The sequence below is a fragment of the Mirounga angustirostris genome, unplaced genomic scaffold, assembly GCF_029215605.1.
Source record: "Mirounga angustirostris isolate CCGP_5_RB_7025 unplaced genomic scaffold, mMirAng1.0.hap1 SCAF_16, whole genome shotgun sequence".
Classification (NCBI taxonomy): domain Eukaryota; kingdom Metazoa; phylum Chordata; class Mammalia; order Carnivora; family Phocidae; genus Mirounga; species Mirounga angustirostris.
This window is the reverse complement of record NW_026991724.1, coordinates 23291341-23312459: the sequence shown is the minus strand read 5'-3', so window position 1 is coordinate 23312459 and position 21119 is coordinate 23291341. Positions and strand designations below refer to the sequence as shown.

The 21119-nt window shown below is 36.9% G+C and overlaps 1 protein-coding gene across 2 annotated transcripts in view; it reads right to left on the bottom strand.

Moving 5' to 3' along the window:
* Window positions 1-21119, bottom strand: part of CDH8 (cadherin 8) — a 343095-nt gene that overhangs the window by 34002 nt on the left and 287974 nt on the right. For both annotated transcript variants that reach the window (XM_045891003.2, XM_045891002.2), the window contains one exon: window positions 16636-16753. In XM_045891003.2, the coding sequence (XP_045746959.1) occupies window positions 16636-16753 (118 nt within the window). The remainder of the gene's footprint in view (window positions 1-16635; window positions 16754-21119) is intronic.

Sequence of the window (21119 nt, the reverse complement as noted above, 5' to 3'; positions counted from 1 at the left end):
ATTTCTTGTAGAAAACAAAGGATTTCTCAAAGATGACATAAGAATCTAGAGGGCAGAATCTAGAGCAGTAGTGACCAGTGAACTGGGAGCCATGCCCAGAAACAGAACCTGGGTCATTCTCTACCCTTGGAGTAAGAGGATCTGGCAACAGGTAACCAGGTGTATTGTAGAGTAGTTATGGACCAGTGCCTTCTATCTAACATTTCTCCCCTATTTCAATGTGAATCTCTAGTCCAATTATCTTTCTTGATATATGTTAAGTATCTGGGGTACAGATAATGTGCTTTTTCAGTTCATAGTCTCATAATTGAGAGAAGCTGAAACTGAGAATGTTGTCTGTTCTCAGATCTGTTAACAGATCATGACAAAGTGATGCTATAATTGTAAGAGGTTTTTTGGGAGTCCTGGGTTAGGGGTGAGCATGTATCAAATGGGAGAAGAATATAAAGGATTTGTGGACTAAAGGCAGACATTGTACACTGCAGAAAATGGCCCCAGAATATTTATTGTTTTTTCTGTCACCGAGTAGAGTCTCTCTTCACAATCCCAGATGTAGGTTGGCCTTGTGACTTTCAAAGCATTTGGTGAAAGTAGCATTGTACAAGTTCCAAGCCTAAGAATCAAGAGAACCTGAAGAATCTGCTCTCAATCTGGGGAACTGTCCACCACCTGAGTCCAAATTAACCTTTTAGAGGAGGAGAAACCATGTCGAATGAGTTCCCAATTGTCTGAGCCAAAGCCCTAGGCAGGTGTGTGAACCAAGGTGAGACTAGCTAAGACTAGCCCAGACCAGACAAACTATGAAAGTAAAGCACAGCAGAAGACTTGCTGATGCACAGAATCGGGACCAAATTAAAGGGTTATTGTCTTATGCCATCACTGGGTACCATTATTAAGAAGGATTTGATGTGGCGATACTCAACTATGTGATTCACACAGAGTTCTGGAGCAGAGTGCCTTCACCTGAGTCTTGGATTCACTACTTAGTGTTTAACTGACCTTGGCTAAGGTACTTAACTGGCCCCTGCTTCTGCCTCTTCATCTGCAGAATGGAGACACCCTGCAAAAAAGCAATGGTAGACACTCAGATCCTGTTGTTGTTATGAGTTATGTGTAAGATAACTTTATTGAGTGTCAAAGTTGAACACTGAAATCCCAGGGGCAGCCTGGAGATTCTCTGCCATAAAGAAGGGGAAAAGGTAAATGAGGTATGATTCAAGGAAGTGAAATTAAACCAACTCCCATTTTATAAATGTTTCCAGGACTTTTCTGGTTGTGCGTTCAAGCTGAATAGTAATAGTAGCTATTATATATGGGGCATCTTCTACATGTCAGGCACTTTACACACATTATCTCTAATTCTTACAATTATACTACTAAGCAGTCGATAAATGATAGCTATTATTATGCATCACACTCTGCGTAAATGCTTTAAATCATTATCACATTTAATCCTTAAAATCACTTCTATGATAGGCATTATTAACCCAACCTCACAAATAAAGCAACAGAAGCATGCAGACCTTAAATAATGGACCCAAATACACCAAGATAGTAAGTGGCAGGGCAAGGATTCCTATTTGGATCTGTCATAATCTAAAACCTATGTTCTTTTTGCTAGTGCCACTCTGCATCTTGACAGATGAAAATCCTAGATAGTGAGAGTTCTTTGTCAGCTTCACATAAACACTGACAATGGATTATTGTCTGCTTTGTTCTCAGAAGTGCCTGTCTGGAAGCAAAGGGAAAGGTTGAGGAAGCTGTCCACACTCCATAGTGAGTATTAACATGGGCAATACTGACTCTCCTGGGTCTTTGCCTGGCGTGACTCATCATACCAAATGAATTTACTCCTAGAAGGAGCCTTTTGCATCATTGGTTTACAAATTCTATCTTGGGTTCTGTCATATTTGTAGTGAGGAGGAGATGGGAAATGGACAGTGTGTCTGGTCCTATCTCTCACCTATGTTTCAATCCTGGAATCTTCATATCTATGTGTTCTGTATAATTAGGGTACATTGAAAAATATGGCTTAACAAAAGGATTCCTCTTTTAAAACAGCAACAATAACAAAGTCGAGGATTTCTATTTTATGAAAATGCCCACAGTGCAGATAAGACCCTTGGGGCCCAAAGGTGGAAACTGTTCTACAAAGACCCTCAAAGACAGACTTAGGTTAGAGAAAGGATTAGACCTCAAAAATCTGGCTTTTTTTCTCGTTGTAGAACCTTCTGTGAGGCTGTTAGTAGATGACATTCCCAGTCAATTTTGATGTGCAAGGAGATTCTCTTAAGTGCCCCTTAGGCCCAAATGATTTAGCTGAATATTTAAATAATGCATTACCATGGCCTGTCTTGAGGATGGAGCGAATGGAAGAAACTCGTTCTAGATTCATCAGAATTTTACTTGGTCCATCTTTGGACTAGGTCATGACCATATTTAGGCCAATTTACTTAAACAATGACCTCTGGGATCAGAGGCATTGCCAAGACATTCAACAGAATGACCTTGTGGATGCCGTCCTGTGCATCATTGGATGTTTAGCAGAATCTCTGACCTTTACCCACTAGATGCCAGTAATATCCCTCCTCTTCCCCAGTTTTGACAACTCCAGACACTGCCAAATGGCTCTTGGACTACAAAGGCACCCTCCTCTATGAACCACTGGTCTGATCTAGGCACTAAAATAATTTATTTGATCATCACTTCTTTTCGATAGCCAGAAGAAAACTAAACTCAAGCCTAAAATAATATTGCACTAGTCATGGAAAGCAAGAACTTGAGTCAAGACTAATGCAGCCTTTAGAATGTTTGGTTTTGTTTTTTTAACTGATTTATGATAACTGAGTTGTGCAGGCACTGAAGTGTTTGTGGATGTTTCAAAATGACCTGCTTTTCATGAACATCAAATTTGATAGCAGATCCTGGATATAAAAAAAAAAAAGTTTTCTTGCTATAAAATTTTAGCTGCCTGTCACTTACATTATGTCACATCTCACAATGACATATTGCAATGTAATGCAATGTAAGTCACATAATAGACAACTGCAATTCATAACTTTCTGAACAGGGAGAGTCATTCTTTACTGAGAAGCTTCCCAAGGGAAGTGAAGGAATCCCTCTGCTGAGGTCATTCATAGCACCGATGCGACTGGCCATTTGCGACTCTCATCTTCTTATCCTGTCTGTACTCTTCAGTCTTCCAACCTACCTCTTTTTTAAAACTGACCTTCCTATATTTCTTCTGAGTGTGATGGAGCTGTCAATCAAGTGGCTAGCCTCTGTGGAAAGCGGGGACTTATCCAGGCTGACCCATAGGGGTCTCAGGCTGCTGCTAGCGTAAGGTTGCATCTGTATGAATTAAAAGATGGATTCACCTTTGGGCAGCTACAGCCTCAAAGGGTTCAAGGGCTTGGTGATGAAATGAGGCCTTTCTGAAAATAAGAGAAAGAAGACGTCGCTGGGGTCAGAGGTTCTCAAAGAGAATGGACTGGTTTTCAATTGCTGCTCATCCCAGGGCCAGGAACCTTGCATGGGGAACAGCTCACACAGCTGTTCACAGCAGCCCTGAGGATATCTAACCCCATAAATACAGAGAATGGCTCAATTGAGTCATGTGCTCATCTCCTAGGCCAAACATGGATTTTTTTTTTTAAAACCAGGAATTGATAGGGAGCCTAGGATAAAGAAAATCCCTCATCCATAAATACCAGGCTGTGAGATCTGTATAGGCCTGATCCTTCCGCAACCTTTCTTTCCTTCTCTTTAAAGAGACTGTGCAGGGAAGGCAAGCTAACACAGAGAAAGAAAGTAAAGGGAATCCTAGAGAAAGAGACAGTCCTACAATATCCTGGGGGCACCTCTGGTCATTAGAGAAGACATTTAAACTCTAGACCTTCTGTTATTTGGACCCATTTACCTTTATAGCTCAGGTAGTTTGAGGTTTTTTGCAAGCAAATAAGTCTTAAAAAACATATGTACTCTCTCCATTTAGTGTTTCTTGTCTAAGACTTGGAGGATAAGCTTTTCAGGAGCTCTTTTGTGTGAATGTACAAACGCATTCATTCATTCACCAGCCTCTTACGTTCTTTAAACACAGCTGCCATTTCTTGATCTTCCCTTTGAGCCCCAGGTATTATACTCCAAGTTTGCATAATCTTTAAAAACTCCTTGCAATGCTATAAGTAATGCCTGGATGTATCCATTTTAAGAGAAGACTCAGGCTGAGCGATGCAATAGCTCATCAAAGATCAGCTAGCAAGTGACGGAGCCCAGTCTGTACTCCACCTGTGGGAAATGGCCTCCCCCGCCTTGTGTGATTGTCTTTATCATTGCTCACTTTCATCACTGTTGCCGCTGAGAATATTTTATATATTAGAAGGTTGAGGAAGATGAGAATTGTATGGGATCCAGGATAACAGAATCACAGTCGTGAAAGCCCATGCTTCCCCCTCCCCCATGATTTTCTTTGCATCATGACATCGTCCCTCTCTGTCCTCTGAGAAAACTGATGGACGTAGTCCACAAGGGGCTCAGCCCCCCTGCAGTGTGAATGGTCCTGCTGCTCTGAGCCCAACATCCACAGATTTAAAGGGGTGGCGTTTATAGGGACCCAGGGATTGATTAGCACATAATGGACTTTATTTGTTCCTGGCCTTGGTTTCCTAAATTTCACTGGACCTCCTAAAAATACTGTAACTTCCCTTAGCATCTTACTTTGTTCATCTTGGCCTTTCTCTGGAGCCCTATGTCGCCCATGTAATAAGCACCTTGGCTGAGTACTACTCTTAAGGAGAGTCAGAGGTAGGAATATCTATGTCCCCAGCTGTGAGATATTTTTTTCTTTTTCTTTTTTTCTTTTAACTTTTTGGAAATTCCTGCTGCTATCCCATCCTCACTAATTTGACTGTCCTTATTCCCCTTTGCAGTTAGCATATTGAAGTCCGTTTCAAGGTAGGTTTTATATAGCTGGCTTAATCCCTTAAAGTCCATCCTTACCCCATGTCAGCTTCCTTCTTTTCTCTTTAAAGTCTCACAAACTTTGGTATTAGATCCACTTGAATTACAATACTAAAAACCTTTGCTACTTTTCTGTTCTCTACTGCTTCTATATTACCATCACCTTTCTGAGGAGGAAAGGCCCTGATAAGAGAAACTGATGATGCTAAACCTCCATGTTCTGTATCTATAAACAAGACCCAGACATACCCCAATAATGCATTTCCAGGAAGATCTTGCACAGCCAAGACTTGGATTTTAGATTCGCACACTGCAGTGCCAACCTTGGAAATTATGCTTTTGAGAGAAATGAATAAGTAATTCCTTGCTAATGGCACTTGGCTTATTTTGGAAGGCATTCTATTAAGGGATTAAGCAAGCGAGTAATATAAAAAAAAAAAAAAACAATGATTGCCTCTGAAAAATGTGCTTCTTTAAAATAGCCCTCACAGTTTGTACTCTAACTTCAGTGGAGTGTTGATCTAGACTACCTCAACTTTGCACCCAGCACTATTTTTTTATACCTAAGTTCTTGTTTTTCCCTGCCAGTTCTCCTTCAGATTCATTGTTTGAAATATTGTATTTCATTGATTCTAACATATATATATTCCTTTTTTAATGTCTTAATATCTATGAAGTTGTATTGTCAGCTTTTTAATGGAATGTTATTTTTCTTAATCGGACATAAATTAATGGTGTATCTCTTTAACAATATTGTATATGTGTATATTTGATGATATTAAAGTTTTAAGGCATCAGATTAGAGTTGCCAGGTTTTACCCAGCTGATACTGTGATGGTCTTCTCTAAAGCTTAGCTGATAGTTTCTAGTCTTGTATAGTTTGAGAAAAGGAACCACCAGTGTTTGAAAACTATAAATAAAATACCCGCAGTTTTGCTGGGCAAATATTCTAGGAGTAAAGTGCAAAGCTTTGAAAGGCAGTAAGTGCTACTTGCTAGAATGCAGACTTAGCAGCTTGGTAGCCTCATTCTGTGCCTGGCAAGGCAGTTAACATAACTGAGCTTCAGTTTCCCCATCTGCAACATGCCAGTGATAATCCTCACCCTGAGTGTATACGTTTAGAGGTAGATGAACAGATAGGCACACTGTAAATGATATGAAATAATAGGTGCTAGATAAACTTTAGCTATTGTTTTTTTTTTTCTTGCAATTTGATATATAACCTATGCAGAGTAATAGAATACACACTTACCTTAAAATAACTGCAGGACTTCTAAATAAAATGCTCAGCAGAAATGTAAGCATACTTTCTAGTTTTCATAATCTTTTTTTATATTTCCCAATTAAAGATATTTTATAAGCAATCATATTTCTATGCAACATTAGATTATTCCTCGAAAATAACTTCTTGCAAAATTAAACATCTGTTTTGGTGTACATACATACTTTAGAAAGACAGAAAGGCTATAACAGAATTAATAGAGGGGCATAGATTTTCTTCTTGTTTCTCCCCTACACAGTCAAAATGTGAACTTTATATAATTTCCTTCGTACATTTTAGTCATCTTACTTTGGGGAAAAAAAGATAAGAATTTTAGATAATTGCCTCCTAACCATTCTAAAACTTTCTTCATTGAACTTTAGCCTATCAACATTTATAAGAAAGGCGAGTTTTATGTCAATTCACAATATGTATGTCAGAACATGGCCAAGTTATTATTTTTTTTAAGATTTGATAGTATGCACTGAGCAGATATATATATATATATATATATATATATATATATAACTGGTATATACAATGTGTGTTTATATCAGTGTACTTCCCAGCTCCATTAGTAAATGTGTGTGTTTGTGTGTGTGTGTTAAAACCTCCTAAATGTGTAGGACACATTTATTATTCTATAAAAAACATCAAGAATGTACGCAGACATAGTCAAAACACTAAGAGCCACATCATTAATGTCTTTTTGCGAACCAAGCAAAGACTTATGATAATAGAGTTCCTGGATCTCCACAAAATGTTTCACTGCATTTTTCTTTAAAAACATTTTTGGCCACTCCTTATTGTTCCTTGAAGTAAATTCCTTGTATATCTCACCATTATCCCTTAATTACGATAAGCATCTCTGCACATAACAATGTTTTCATTTCTGCAAAACTTTATTCAAGCCCTACTTTTTTGAGAGAACTTCCTGATAAATCAAAACTAATCCAGTAATTAAATATCTTCATAAAACTCTTGCATTTCCTGTCTCCAGCCTTAGAAGATAAGCAAGGCTACCAAACTCTGAGCTATTAGAATCATGTCTCATATGTTTATTGAGTTCTTTTGATGTATGGAAGTGATTTAATTCTTTAATATGTCCAAAATCCTGCCCAAACATACTGAGAAAGAGAACCTGTAATATTGTAGAAACATATCTTTTAATACTACTACTTAGTATTTTAATATGGACGAGATTTGGTACGATAATTTCTGGTATAAAGGTGACTTCCATCTGCATTATTCCATTTGAAGGTTGATAAAGGAGACAAAGTACATAGAATATCACATAAGTTCCAAGTACTGCCCTTGGCATTTAGCCTCTATTCTTTCATTTGTTCATCACAGCAATTTCATTTCAACATTATCAAACACAGTCTGTTACAGAAAGTTAAAAGCTCCGTCCAAAGTCACATCTCCATTAATTGGTGGATGCGGAACTTGTCTGATTTCACAGTTTGTGATATTTCTCCAAATACCACGTGTTTGCACACACAGTATATTAGAAGAGATGAATCCTTAGCTCCCCAGCACTAACCCATTCATTTTGTGGGAGAGGAAGCTGAAGTCTACAGAGAAATAAATCACAGTGTGACCTTGATGGAACTAGCAATGGCAGTCTGTCCAAGTGAAAGCATGAAACTCAGAGAAGGATGATTGTGCTCAGCATACCAGGTGCAATAGTACTTTTTTCTCAGACCACCCTAAGATAAACAGCCGTCAAAAGGCTGAGAATAATATACTCAAGCAATAGAGGGAGGAAATTTTAGTAAGCAATCTAGTAGGATGAAAGCAAAGGCAATGGGGGACCCAGAAGGGTCCAGGGACAGCAATTACTATATTTCCTATGAAGTGCATCAGTACATTCATTCTGGTGGTACTTTAGGAACAGATTGAAAATGAACCCAATGCCATGTCCAGAAGTCAGCACAATACCATCTTCTAGTTGCCAGGGGCCCTCAGTAAACATTAAACACTGAAAGCTAAAACCAGGTCACTGACAAGTATTTGAACCAATGATGCATGGGAACTGGAAAAGACATAAACAGTATGTAACAAAGCTTGGATCAAAACTCCGGTGGATTCTAATAAACCTGCAAAAATAGAATCATTAGCCCCGGTTCACTGGCAGCATCGCTGTACAAATTTCAGTGATGCCTGTGGATCACGTTGAATTTGGAAAGAACTCACCATCATGATCTGACTGTAGCCAGAAGCACATTGAGCAGTGTGGTCCAACTTGTCTGAGCGTAGGCCTAGTGAGGACGGCGATCTGAAACTCACAGGGGGAATTAGCTACCCATGTCTGTGGATGTAGATCACCACTCATATCAGCCCATTGCTTTGTAAAGATGACAATTCTTTTTTATGTAGGACCAGTTTTACAAGTTGGGCAAGGTCTAAGAGGGAACTTTGTTTATGACGGTATAGAGGTTAGAATGTGTGTGATCATTTCTCCCCATATCACAGTATTTTACAGGCTAGCCTCTGCATTTCTCCACTGTATGACAAACACCCATGTTAAATTATAGCCTTCCTTTCTCTGAATTCAAATTAGTATAAGACTGAGTTGTGAGAACACAAATACACTGTACAGAAGGACAAAAACAGTGTCTGCTTTATTCACTGCTGTGTTTGCAATTCCAGCGTAGTGCCTATAGCACATGGTAGGCACTCAATAAATAGGTAGTGAATGAATGAGTGAGGGAATAAGGACTTACGCTCTTACGAATAACCTCTAGAGGATAATGAGGAAGACATTCCATGACTCGTGTGTCTGCCTTAACAGTTACCACACTGTCCTGTAGAGAAAAACAAAGCAAACATACTTCATAGCAACTGTTAAACATTCCCTTGCTCTGCTCACAGGTGAGGGGAACCTGAGTTCTTATGAATTATTGGAAATTAGCTAGATAGAAAATGGAGGGAGCAGCAGATGTGTATTCTAGATAAAAGGAAAGGCGAGAGGATTTAAAAAGCATCATCGGTTTTATGTGTTCAACTCTAAGGATATATAAGAAATACAGAAGATGAGGAACAAGGTAGAAGGGAGAGAGTGATAGATAATAAAATCAGGGAGAGAGCACCCTTTATCATTGCCTTTTTTAAAGTACACCATTATTGATTTTTTAAAATACGTTTTGATGTTCTGTAGTTAGCAGTTAATATCTTCACAATCTGGTTTGTTGTTGTTGTTGTTGTTGTGGTTGTTGTACTAAGGTGCTCCTAGGTCAAAAATTCTATCATTCTGTCAACTCCCAGATGTTCCATTTGCCATATATAGAGAGCTGTATGCAATTGGACCTAGAGATAGAAAACCCAGCCCTATGGAGACCTAGAATTTTTAAGTCCTCTTTATTTTTGTCCATTGATTATGTAATGGTAATGAGGATTGTATTCAAAGAACAACTTCAGTTACCTGAATATTCTTTTTCACCATGTGTACTCTCCCTTTGCTTTACTCATGGCCGGTGTTTACAGACATGTTCCATCACTGGCCCTTCAGATAAGGGGCAGTTAAATAGCATAGCATTAGTTATCACACAAATGCCTTGTTTTAGTTTCCTTACTTATATTTTTGTTGGTTGCATTGGATGTGGGTGTGGGTTTGTTGGCAGTGGGATGAGAGAGATTCAGGAAAATTGTAGAAGAATAGAAAGGAGAGAAAGGAAACTATTATTTACTGAGCACCTTCCATTTACCAGACACTGAACTTAGCACATTTGTTTTGTTTTTTTATTTAAATTAATATTTTCTTATTCAAAAGAACATATGGGCAATTATTCTCTCCATCTTATAGATAAATGTTCAAGATTATTCAGTTATTTATGAAAGTTCTCACAGATCATAATCAAGAGAGCTAGGATTCAAAGCTGAAGACTCTTAGCCATGAAGCTTGTGCTGTTCTATGTTCCACAGCGTCTCTCTTTTACTGTTCATTCTAATTCATCCCAAATCAACTTTTAAGATGTTTATCTATGTGAGTGTCCCCTTTACTGTTAACAAATTCTTCCTCTGCTTTCTCTATCCACTTCAATAAACGAAGGGATCCATAGCACATGGTATGTGTTATTCAGGTCACGTTCCGAGATAGAATCACGTATACCTAATGTTGTGTCTATAAAGTGCTCAAAATTAATTCAAACTTCCATGCTGAAAGGAGATAAAATGATTATCAACTACATCTAGTACCTTTTTAGGAAAGGAGAATTAGCATCGACTGACAGCTCATTTTGTTTCCACATTCAATTTTAATATTTGCTTGTGCTTACCAAAAGGACAGTCATGTTTATCTGGCATCCACAAAATCCCAAGACCTATTTTTATGCTTGTAAATAGATTCTAAATCAGTAAATAGCATTATTTTTTAATGGCACAAACAAGAAAGTGGTCCAAACAAGATCTGATAAATAAAAAAACATTTCTCTAAGTAATTCTTTCTCCTCTACCTGATGTTCGATTGATCCCTTTATTTTTCTATTTTTCTCTTTTGAAGCAAAAGTCTCAGAAAGTAAATTCTCAAAGAAAAGATTCTATATCCTAAGGCATCTTTACAATAACTAGGATAACTTTAAGGTAACTAAGCATGTATCAATTTATCTCTTGGTTTTCTTCTTTAAAATATCTTCAGAATTAGAATGCTCTATACCAACCAGAAATGAGTCAGCAAATTGAGAAGCTCTGAATCAATTTATAACTTTGAATAGCAGATGGACAACCACACATTTAAGTCTATGCCATGTATCTAAATTATATCCCTGGTAGTCCATAATCTCAGAATTAAATTGTCTCCCACAATATACACTAAAATATAAATACTAAGAGCAGTGCTATGTCTGAATAGAGCGATAATTTTAGGATTTTTAATATTTGCAAAGGAAATTCTTAGCTTCTGAAAGCACTCTTGTATTATGATTTAGAAGAGGAAAGAAACAATCCAAAAAGATATGGAGACTATACAAAATAACAAGAGTTTTATTGAAACTACTTAAGCAAAAAAAAATCTAGTTTTCTGAACCAACTCTTCAATCGTATGCAACTTGGAGAGTGGAAGTACAGATCTGTTATCTATTTTTCTTAGCTTGCACATCATCCTTAATTACAGTTTAGATGACAAAATGAAACATAAATGGCTTTTTATCAACGGAACATTGCTGGAAGCATAAACAATAAATTATGAATTACTGAAGCAGAAGCCTTTTGGATCATGTATGCATAATGCTATTCTGCATATTTGGGATCCCAGTTGGACCTCCTGTTTCATGCAAATTGAGTTCTACCTTTTATGATTCAACATTGATGAAAAGTATCATGTTTCATATGGGTCAGAGCTGATGCCTTATATGGGAAAGATCTCAAGTCAGTGTTTGGTGGTGTGTAGCGCTCTGGAAAAGTCCTCTGTGTGAGCAGAGCAGACAGGGTAACCATATTGCAAACATCCCCATGTAGGTATTCATTATCACACTCATGCAAGCACACAGTCTTCACTTGTTGCTTAGGTATGGCTGCCTGGGAAACCCAACAATAATGGCTCGGCTGTGGCTGAGGGATGGAGGCTTTTGTAAAGGCCACTTGAGGAAAGATGTTCTTTTGGAAAGTCCTGTGTTAGCTTCAAAGCAGCCTGGTGTAATGGTAGAACTCAGGGATGTCTGAGGTGGCCACAAAAAGACAGTTGGCTTACAAAGAGGACCTCTTTGCTCTGTGGGTCACCGGGAAGACCTTTCAAGTCCAGTTCTGCCTAGATGGGGCACAGCTGGCTGAAGGAGACTGAGAGAGGGGCTCTATCTGCCTCAACACCTACATCCTCACTACAGCAGAAGCAGGCATGCAGATTCCCCCTGAGTAAAGATGGAGGACAGAGGGCCAGCTCTGGCTGGCCTGGGATTGGGGAAATTCAATTCCACCTTTAGGCAGCAGGTTTCAGTTTTGTGGCAAGAGCAATGTGAGATAACTTGACATTCTTCAAAAGAACAAAGGAAGATTGCCTTTAATCTTCCAGCCCATGCAACATGATTCCACAGGGTATGTGTGTTAGGAGGCTGTGGGTGTTTGAAACAACTTGATATGCCAGAATTTCGAGTTGGAAGTTGGGGTCAGCTACTGTGTGGAGAAAGCGGAGTTTCATTTTGGCAAAGGATACAGAAAAGAAAGCCTTCATATTCAAAAACAGATCCAAGAATCCTGCAGCTATTTCCATGGCTGGTAAATATTTTCAGTTTTCCCCACCTTTTCCTCCTCCTCCTTTTCTTTCTTCTATCTTTCTATTATAATATTCTTTAGATTGCAACACATTACCAAGCAGATTTCTTGCAATGCATTCTAGTAAGGATGAAGGTTTTCAAAGCTACCAATGAGGCCACTTTCACAATTACTGTACAACATTCAAAAATGAAGAGAGTTCAAGCTGCAAAGAGACCTGTTGAGAATGATAAGCCAGAGGAGATAGAACATAGCATGGGAATTTAGGAATTAATAGATGAGCCTAATGAGGATTTTGTCCCATTTACTGATGAATTTTTTTTATGTGCCAGACATTGTGTTAAGAGGTGTCTAGTACATAGGTTACACATATCTGTCACAGCACACTTGTGAGGTGAATAGATACTGTTATCCTTATAGCACAGATAAGGCAACTAGGACTTAAAATAATTGGCCTGTAGTCCATGTTCTTACAAGGGATGCTTCTAGAGGATAAAAAGACATAAAACACACACTGCTTGAAATTGGCCAGCCAGTTGAGATAGCAACTTCACAAAACAAAGCATGAATTATATTCTAAACAGGTAAGGAAGTTATGGACATTGAGATAACCCAAGGCACATTTATTCCAAAGTTCTAGTCAGCATCGACTTTATCCAAATTATTTGTTACAATTATACCTGCAGAGTGAGGTTCTTATCAATTGGATTTTGATCAAAAAGGAGATACCAAGAAGAGAAAAAAAAAATATTAGTGTCATCAGGTACCCTGGTTCCCCTGCTGTCTTTTCTTCTTTCCTTTCCATAATGTCCTCTCTAGGGAGCAGAGCTTTATGTTTTTCCTCATTTCTCTACACACATGATTCAAATAATTCAGTATAAAACATGAAGACTCCCATTTCACCAGACCGCTTTCTGGCAAATCCAGTCATATCTTTTAACTACAGTGTGCGGACTGAGAAGATCAGGTTTCTAGTAGACGTGAAATTTTCTACAAGCAAGATAGTTCTGTGTCTGTAAAAGGTCCATTTATCTTCCCTGTCTTGTTCTATTTAATTGTTGAGTATCTTCCATTTTCATGGTTAGGATGAAAGCCAATATGAAATATGGTCAGCAAAACTCCTCTTGCTTCTAAATTCACCCAACTGGAAGATGGAGAAACCAATGACTAGGCCATATAATTGAGAAAATTCAAGGTGCTATGATTGCTGTTTATATAGGATATAAATGACTCATCATATTTGTGACCTTTGTTTTCACCTTCATCTGTATTGAAGGTTGCTTTCCTAATCTGGATGAAATGTGAATCTCATATATTCAGAAAAAGAATTATTTGTGAAATCACTCAACTGTGTAGGAGATAAGAGACAGCTAATTTCTATCTCATTTTGTCTTTGATTATGAATTAGTCTGCTAAAAATTGCAGAAGGACCAATCTATATGAGGGAGGAGAAAGATCACAGTAACTTCAAGTTGAAAGACGCGACTGCAAGTTCCTCAGGAAATGCCAGATACTAAAACCATCTCCCATAAGGGTCTAATTAAACAGGGGAATCATCCACCCATCAGTTATGAATTTGGATATATTGGCTCTCTCAAAATCTTAACCTTGGGACTTGTAAATCATGACACTGTCAATGGAGAAACATCAGCTAATGCCCATTTTAAAGTCCATCTTATGTAGAAAAAAAAAATTCTAAATATGATTATAGAATTTAATTCTGTCCATCTTTCAAACATAAAATATACCATAATTTTAAACTAAATAATGTCTAGCATTTGGACTTTTTTTGTATTTGTATTCTCTTATCATTAATAGGGAATGGGTAATAGGCTAAAAAATACTCATTTATCTATCTACTTACCTATATATCTCCACCATTTTAAATCTGACAGCTTTTTCCCATTACTTTGATTGTTTCTACATATGAAGAAGGGACCACTCCCCCTCCCCCCCCATTCTTATAGTAACTATCCAGATGACAAAAAGGTTGAGGTCTAAAGAGCAAAACTCATGAATTTCTGATCTAGAAAAAGGAAGATAGAGTATGAATTATACATATCTATTTCAAAGACCAGTGGGCTCATGATTTACTCTATGGAGATGTTCAATGTTTGGATCCTAAATCCAGAATCACAGTGAACATATGTCCTGGTTTCCACAAGACAGTCCTGGTTTATGTTTTTCCAGGAACAAATATAAATAGCAACCCTTTTCACTTTAAAAAAATGTCCCAGTTGGAATAATAAATTATGTGGTCACTCTTGGCAAAATAAACACACAATTTAAATAAACAATTGTGGCACAAAAAGTGCACTTTCCACAAAATATTTGCAACACCTGGCATCTTTTTTCAATGATTTCACACACACACAAACCTGTGACATAAATAAAAAGTGTAACTTCCATTTTTTAGTTTCAAAATAAAACAGATAACACAGTCTTTTAAATATTCTATTGAAGGGCTTATTTAAATGTGTGATAGGGCAAAAAGAGGTTATCTAAGTGTATAAACTTTTACTTTCTACTGATTCTAAAATCTAGAGAAAACACATGAAATTCATTCATGTCAGACTAAAATCTGACAGGTTTAGGGCATAACAAATATAGTACAAAACTACACTTTCCCTGGCACCCAAAAAACCTCCCATTCACTCAACACATGTTCATGTGGTGCCTTTGATGGGCCATACTTCTATTACAGGCATATTTTGAAATTGCATGCACAGAACATTCCAAAAAGCTCAGACCCTTTGGGATGGGAAAACATTTCTTCACAGAGAATTTTTAAATGTAGGGCATTTCATATGCAAAAATAATGACTGATACTTATTAGCTCACAATCAAAGTGAGCATGGACCACACTTACGCACAGACTTGTGGCTCAGTTTCGGCTCTCTGTGTTGGCTTTCTCTTAGACATATTCATGTGACTTCCATAAAAAATAAATGTTGTTAACCAAAAAGCAAAGACAATGTACTTCGATTACAGTTCCTAATTAGGGGAGGCTAACAAAGGAGTACTCCATTATTGAGAAGAAAGAACAGGATTTTGTTTCCTTAGCGTTTATAATAGTGGAAGCCAGCTAAATGAGTAGTATCTGTATAATGACTTTGTCATTTCATTTTTGGTGACGCATTCACATTTATCAGAGCATCCCCAAAGAATTAAGTAGCATTATGTACCTAAAAGGTAAGGCCATAATATACTTAACAAGAGCCATAAAATGTTATTTTATTTCATGAAGGAAATGTTAGCAAAATTCACTACCTCCTTGAAACCGAACATAGCAAATAACCCAAACAAGTGTCATGAACCAAATTTTACTCTTCTAATTGAGTATAGCTTTTATAGAGACCATTCAGAAATCCAAACTAATGCCTATAGTAAAGCTGGAAGACAGCTTAAGGCAATGCATTTATTTTGCTACTCATTCAAAAACAGCTGAAACTAAGACTTAAATATACCTGGGTCAAAATAAACAGTGAAAAATGCTTATTGAATATATAGCAGCTTAGGAAACAAAAATGTACAGAAGAGATAGACTTAAAAAAAAAAAAAAAGATCTATGGCCTTCACATGTAATAGACAATAGGGGAAACAGTTAATCCAAACTTGGTTCTCAAGAAATAATGAAATGGATAAAATGTTCTCCATGAGTTAAAAACTTAACAATACAATCAGTTTATTTTAGCTCCAAAATAATACCGATAAGGAGTGTCCTTCAAGAAGGATTTCCTGATCTAATTGCTATTATCAAAGTTGGTACAGGCTTAAAACAAATACCTCTAATGTGAACCCACAAACCAGGCAAAATTAGGATAGGCTTTCCCTAAAGACTTGGTAAACATTCAATGAAAACTTAAAAACTGCAAAGTATAAGCCAGTTCCTTCTCTAACAGATATCTCAGTATCTCAAAATTCCTGGAACTTTCCTAGGGGTTAAATCCTACCATTCAGTCTTCAAAGTTAGGTAAGTGAGGTATTCCCTAGGATAAAATTAACTTTCACATTAACAATTTTCTTATCTATTGTTTCAATATTGGAAAGAGGAAGTGATGTAATTATCGAGCCATTAGGCTGATAAGCTAAGTTTCAACTGTTCATGGGTGAACAAAAATTATTTTATTGATATTTTCAGTCAAATTATGAAATCATATCCTATTTTCCAATTTATGTTCTACCCTGTTTCACAGGGCTAATATATTTACCTTCATTTTTCTTGATGGTAAAATTCGGATTGTTGACCATTTCTGGAAGAAGACTGTATAAGAAATAATGTCCATTTTTGGGATCATCTTTGTCCATGGCACTCACTGTTTGAATGACCTGTAACATAAAACTCGACGTCAGCATTTCTGATGACATCAGAGGGCTTATACCGCCTTTAAAAGCTGAGTGACATCTCTTTAGTGGACTAATACTTTGGTCCAAGAAATTTTTTTTTTTTCAGCTTTCTGAATTGTTGTGGATGGTTTGTGCCAAGAACAAGGAGAAACATTTATCACATTAAAACCTCAGCTTTGATTAACTGATGAAAATTAAGGTCATTACTTTTGTGTCCACTTGGTGTCCATGGCTCAAAATAGCAAATTTAAGGGTATTTGAAAATTCCACTGGGTAATTACAGGTTTCTTTCCAATTTGAGTCTCTATGGGCATCTAAAGTGAGATTTGGAATTGTTACAGTGATTGTAGTGTGGCTCTTGGGAGGATCTTGGAAGTAAGGAACTTAAATCTTGAACCCTGAAAACTCCTCTTTTATTTTACTCATCAGGCTACAAATGTTTGCCAAATAGAATGTTCCTCGGCACAAACATCACTGCAACAAACCTTTCTGAAGAGTTGCATATCTGTTCCCTCCCAGTAATGAATACTGTTTTTAAAGTGAGTGGATAACACATGCAAACGATGCTTTGGAGTGTATCCTGAGATGAATAAATTATAGGGATTAGGAGAATTACCACTGTGCAGAGAACTGTTTGGATAGATACACATACTTGGAATCGGTGCCGGTTGAATGTGCTTATTTCATTTGCAAAGCTGCATTAACTTAGTGCTAAGTTGTTTCTTGGGTTGTCAGAGAATCAGCTTAATAATTCATATTTGTGAATCTGTGATATTAATCACTTCAATATGAAACACTGGACAACAGTTAATGTAGTAAAAATTATAGTTTATACTACTACTGTAAATAAATACAACATAATTTCTACCAAAAAAAAATGCCTGCAAAGCATGACAATCAAGGTGATATGAGGTATATCAGAAAAAAGAATTAACAGGGAAATGCTCTCCGGTTTGTGGAATTTAGAGAATGTAATGATGATGCCTAATACATTAGGACTGTTTGAACAATTAGGTCCCATTCAACTTTGCCAATTTCATTAAAGATAAAAAAAAAAAGGATCATTTCTTTTTGAGAAAAGGATATCATTGCCTTGTAACTTATCACCTAAGCAATTGTGAGAACCCATAATGTTGGACAGTTGTGACTTTTGCCTTGTATCGAGCATATATTACATGATGAGCAGGGCGTTAAAGTTGTGACATAAAGGAAATAACTTCTCTCAACTCCTATTTCTCCATTTTTAAATTGGGACATGTTCTTACCTGGTAGGTGTTTTACTTTTGTTAAGGACCTTGTAAAATGTCTTATGGTCGTGCTTAGCTTTAGTAACAATATAACAAAAAAATAGCGCAAAATATAACATGATTAAGACAGTGAGGTAGTCATCAAAGTGATGGACTCTGAAATTGAGCAGCCTTGATAGAAGGCATAGTTTTACCCTTTACTCATTGTGTGACACTGAGGGAGTTACTTTAGTCTTTATGAAACTCAGTTTTCATGTATTCCTAAAATTGCAAATAAAAAGTACCTTCCTCATAGGGCTGTTTTGACTATTGACATAAATTCATGTCAATCTCTTAATAGAGCATCTGGTTCCTAGTAAATGTTCAGTGAATGTTGTTATTCTTATTATTGTCCTTGTTATTATTGTTGTTGTTGTTTTATTGGGGTCACCACCATTTATTCATGACATAGCCCTATGAGAAGCATACTGGCTTTTGTTACCCGAACAATTCCCTAACCTCATCAGATTAGATGGCAATACAATTATATTTACTATATCTGAACACCTAGCATCTTTGCCTTGACATTTAAGTGCAGAGAGATGCCCTGGGCTTCTAGTTTTATAAAAACAAAAGAATGGAAACCCAAGGGGAGAAGCTGGGAACACACAAATAACTCTTCTTTGGCTAGCCTATATGTCCAAATATTTAAGAGAAGAATTTGACAGGAAACTTCTTTGAGGCAGTTATAAAGAACAGAGCGGGGAGGAGTTATTTGTGAGCATCTGGAACATTCCCTGCTCCCTTTATTCAGTTTTGTTTCAAAAGGACTCCTTTGTTCACGTGTACCAGTTGAAAAAGTAACTCTTGAACAAGGTGTGTGAGCACAAGTGAAGAAGGGCAAATGAAAAGAGAGCTTCTTGATATCCTGGGGCGAAAACCATTCATGACTAAATGCATTCTTATGATGTATTTAGCTTTTATCAGCTCCTGTAATGATACCATTCCTAATATTTCTAAGTAATCTGCATGAGAAAGACTCATACCTGCTGGCAAGTGGATCTACATGAGTTATTTCATTAGTTAAGCCACCAGGACCAAAACAAAAGATGCAATAATTTAGCTTACCTGAAGTAAAGGAGTGTAATTACCTGTCATGCCATATCTCAGAAGTTTGGTCTAAACATTACACCTGCAATGAATAGGGTTTTTTTTCCCCACCGTCTATGTGTAAGCCAGGAACTCTGTTAGACATGCAGCTTCTTGAGCCTACTGACCAAGAAAGCCTTGGGGTGAGGCCTAGAAATCTGCATTGTAAATAGCCTTCTAGGTGATTCTGAAGCCTGCTGAAGTCTGAGATAAACTGTTTTCAGCTAAGGGAGAAAATTGGTGTTTACAGCTCCCTCATTATTATTCATTAGGAGAATTTGTATTGTTAAGCTCGCATCAAGCTCAGTGCATGATGTGTTACGGAAAAAGTGATGAAATGGTGACACTAAATCAACTTCCAAATATCCCGTGAGCAAGTTAAGAATTTGGCTTAAACCATTTTTGACACTTCATTTTATCTTAATGCAGATGGCTACTGTCTAGACATTTTATCTAAAAGTGGACACCCGGTAAATCATTTGAAGGATTTTATGCTATTAAAATGCATTAAGATACCCCTATCTAAAAGGCTGAAATTTTCACTGATGTAATAACATCTGAATACACTTAGTTTTAAACAATGGAAGAAAAAGAACAGATTTATTCAAGGAAGTGCATCTCCACACAAGCAGATTTTATAGGTACATTGAATAAATGGCAAATGAAAATCATACACATTTTCTCCTGTGAGCTACTATGACGTCAGTTAACTTTTAGTTTATTGGATAACTATTTCATGGAAATGATATAAAAATTTCTGGGGAGGTCATAGATTTTTAGGAGTACATGTATAGCATTTAGTTTAAATATTTTTCCTTTCTATCAGTATTAGGATGCAATTGAAAAATCTAATGTTTGATCATTTATTGTGGATTAATTTCAAGGGAAGCTGGAAGTTTATATGAAAACTTTCAGAAAAATAAAGTATATCTGGAATGTTGCAATAAGGAAATGAATTTCAGGGCCATACCTGGAATTCTGTGGGAGCAGACTCTTTCTGTTTCTTGAGATTACTAATTTGAAATGAAATAACCTTTCTAAGGCATGAAACTAAAAAAAAAGAAAATTTTTGAGAATTATGGAGCCATATCATAATTCTGACTATTTTATTAAAAAAATGACTCATTGTTTATCAACACTAAACCTAACTTAGATTGTTTTCATTAGCAGAGATGATTAAACTCTACTTTAGACTATTTTACATTACTTCAAAAATATTTAATAACAGTGGGGTATCACTGTCAATATTAACTTTTTGAAAGGCAAGCATCCAACAAACACATTTCTGATGATCTGATCTGTTTACAACCATAAAACTAGCATGGGATCTATTAGAAATCTCCTATAAGATTCTATAGATATTATTCATTGACTTGTTCTTAGGTACCAGGCATGATTATATATGATGAGTTGGACTTTTACCCCCCTCACTGCTGTAAGAACAGCACATGGTAACTATTTAGTATGTATTGCATAAATGAATGAATGAATGAGTGATGTCAGCATATTTTAGCATCATCACTAATTCTCACGTAACCTTGAGAAGTATGTATGAAGAGACGTATCGGAACCTAGTGCACCAAAGATGTGATATACAACATTTGATCCCAGATATATCTAATAACAAACTACCTGCATCTTCCTGCCCTAATACATCAGGCTGCCTCAAAATCTTGTTGACATCCATACATTCTGCACGTGCATTTCAGTTAAATTGGGGCTTAGACCATTAGTATTTTGGAGAGCAAATAAGGATGCACTCATGCATTCTTGTTCTTGTTGCTCTTTACAGGGATAAAGATCCACTTTTGATTCTGACACATAGCACAACAAAATGAAGACTTAGACATCATAGTTCCTTGTGAGTGTGGACAAGGTGAGAGAGGACTGTTGCAGCTTTTGGAATGCTTTCCAAAGCTTCTGTAACACACATCTATGCTCCAGGAACACTCAACATGATAGCCAAGATGGTA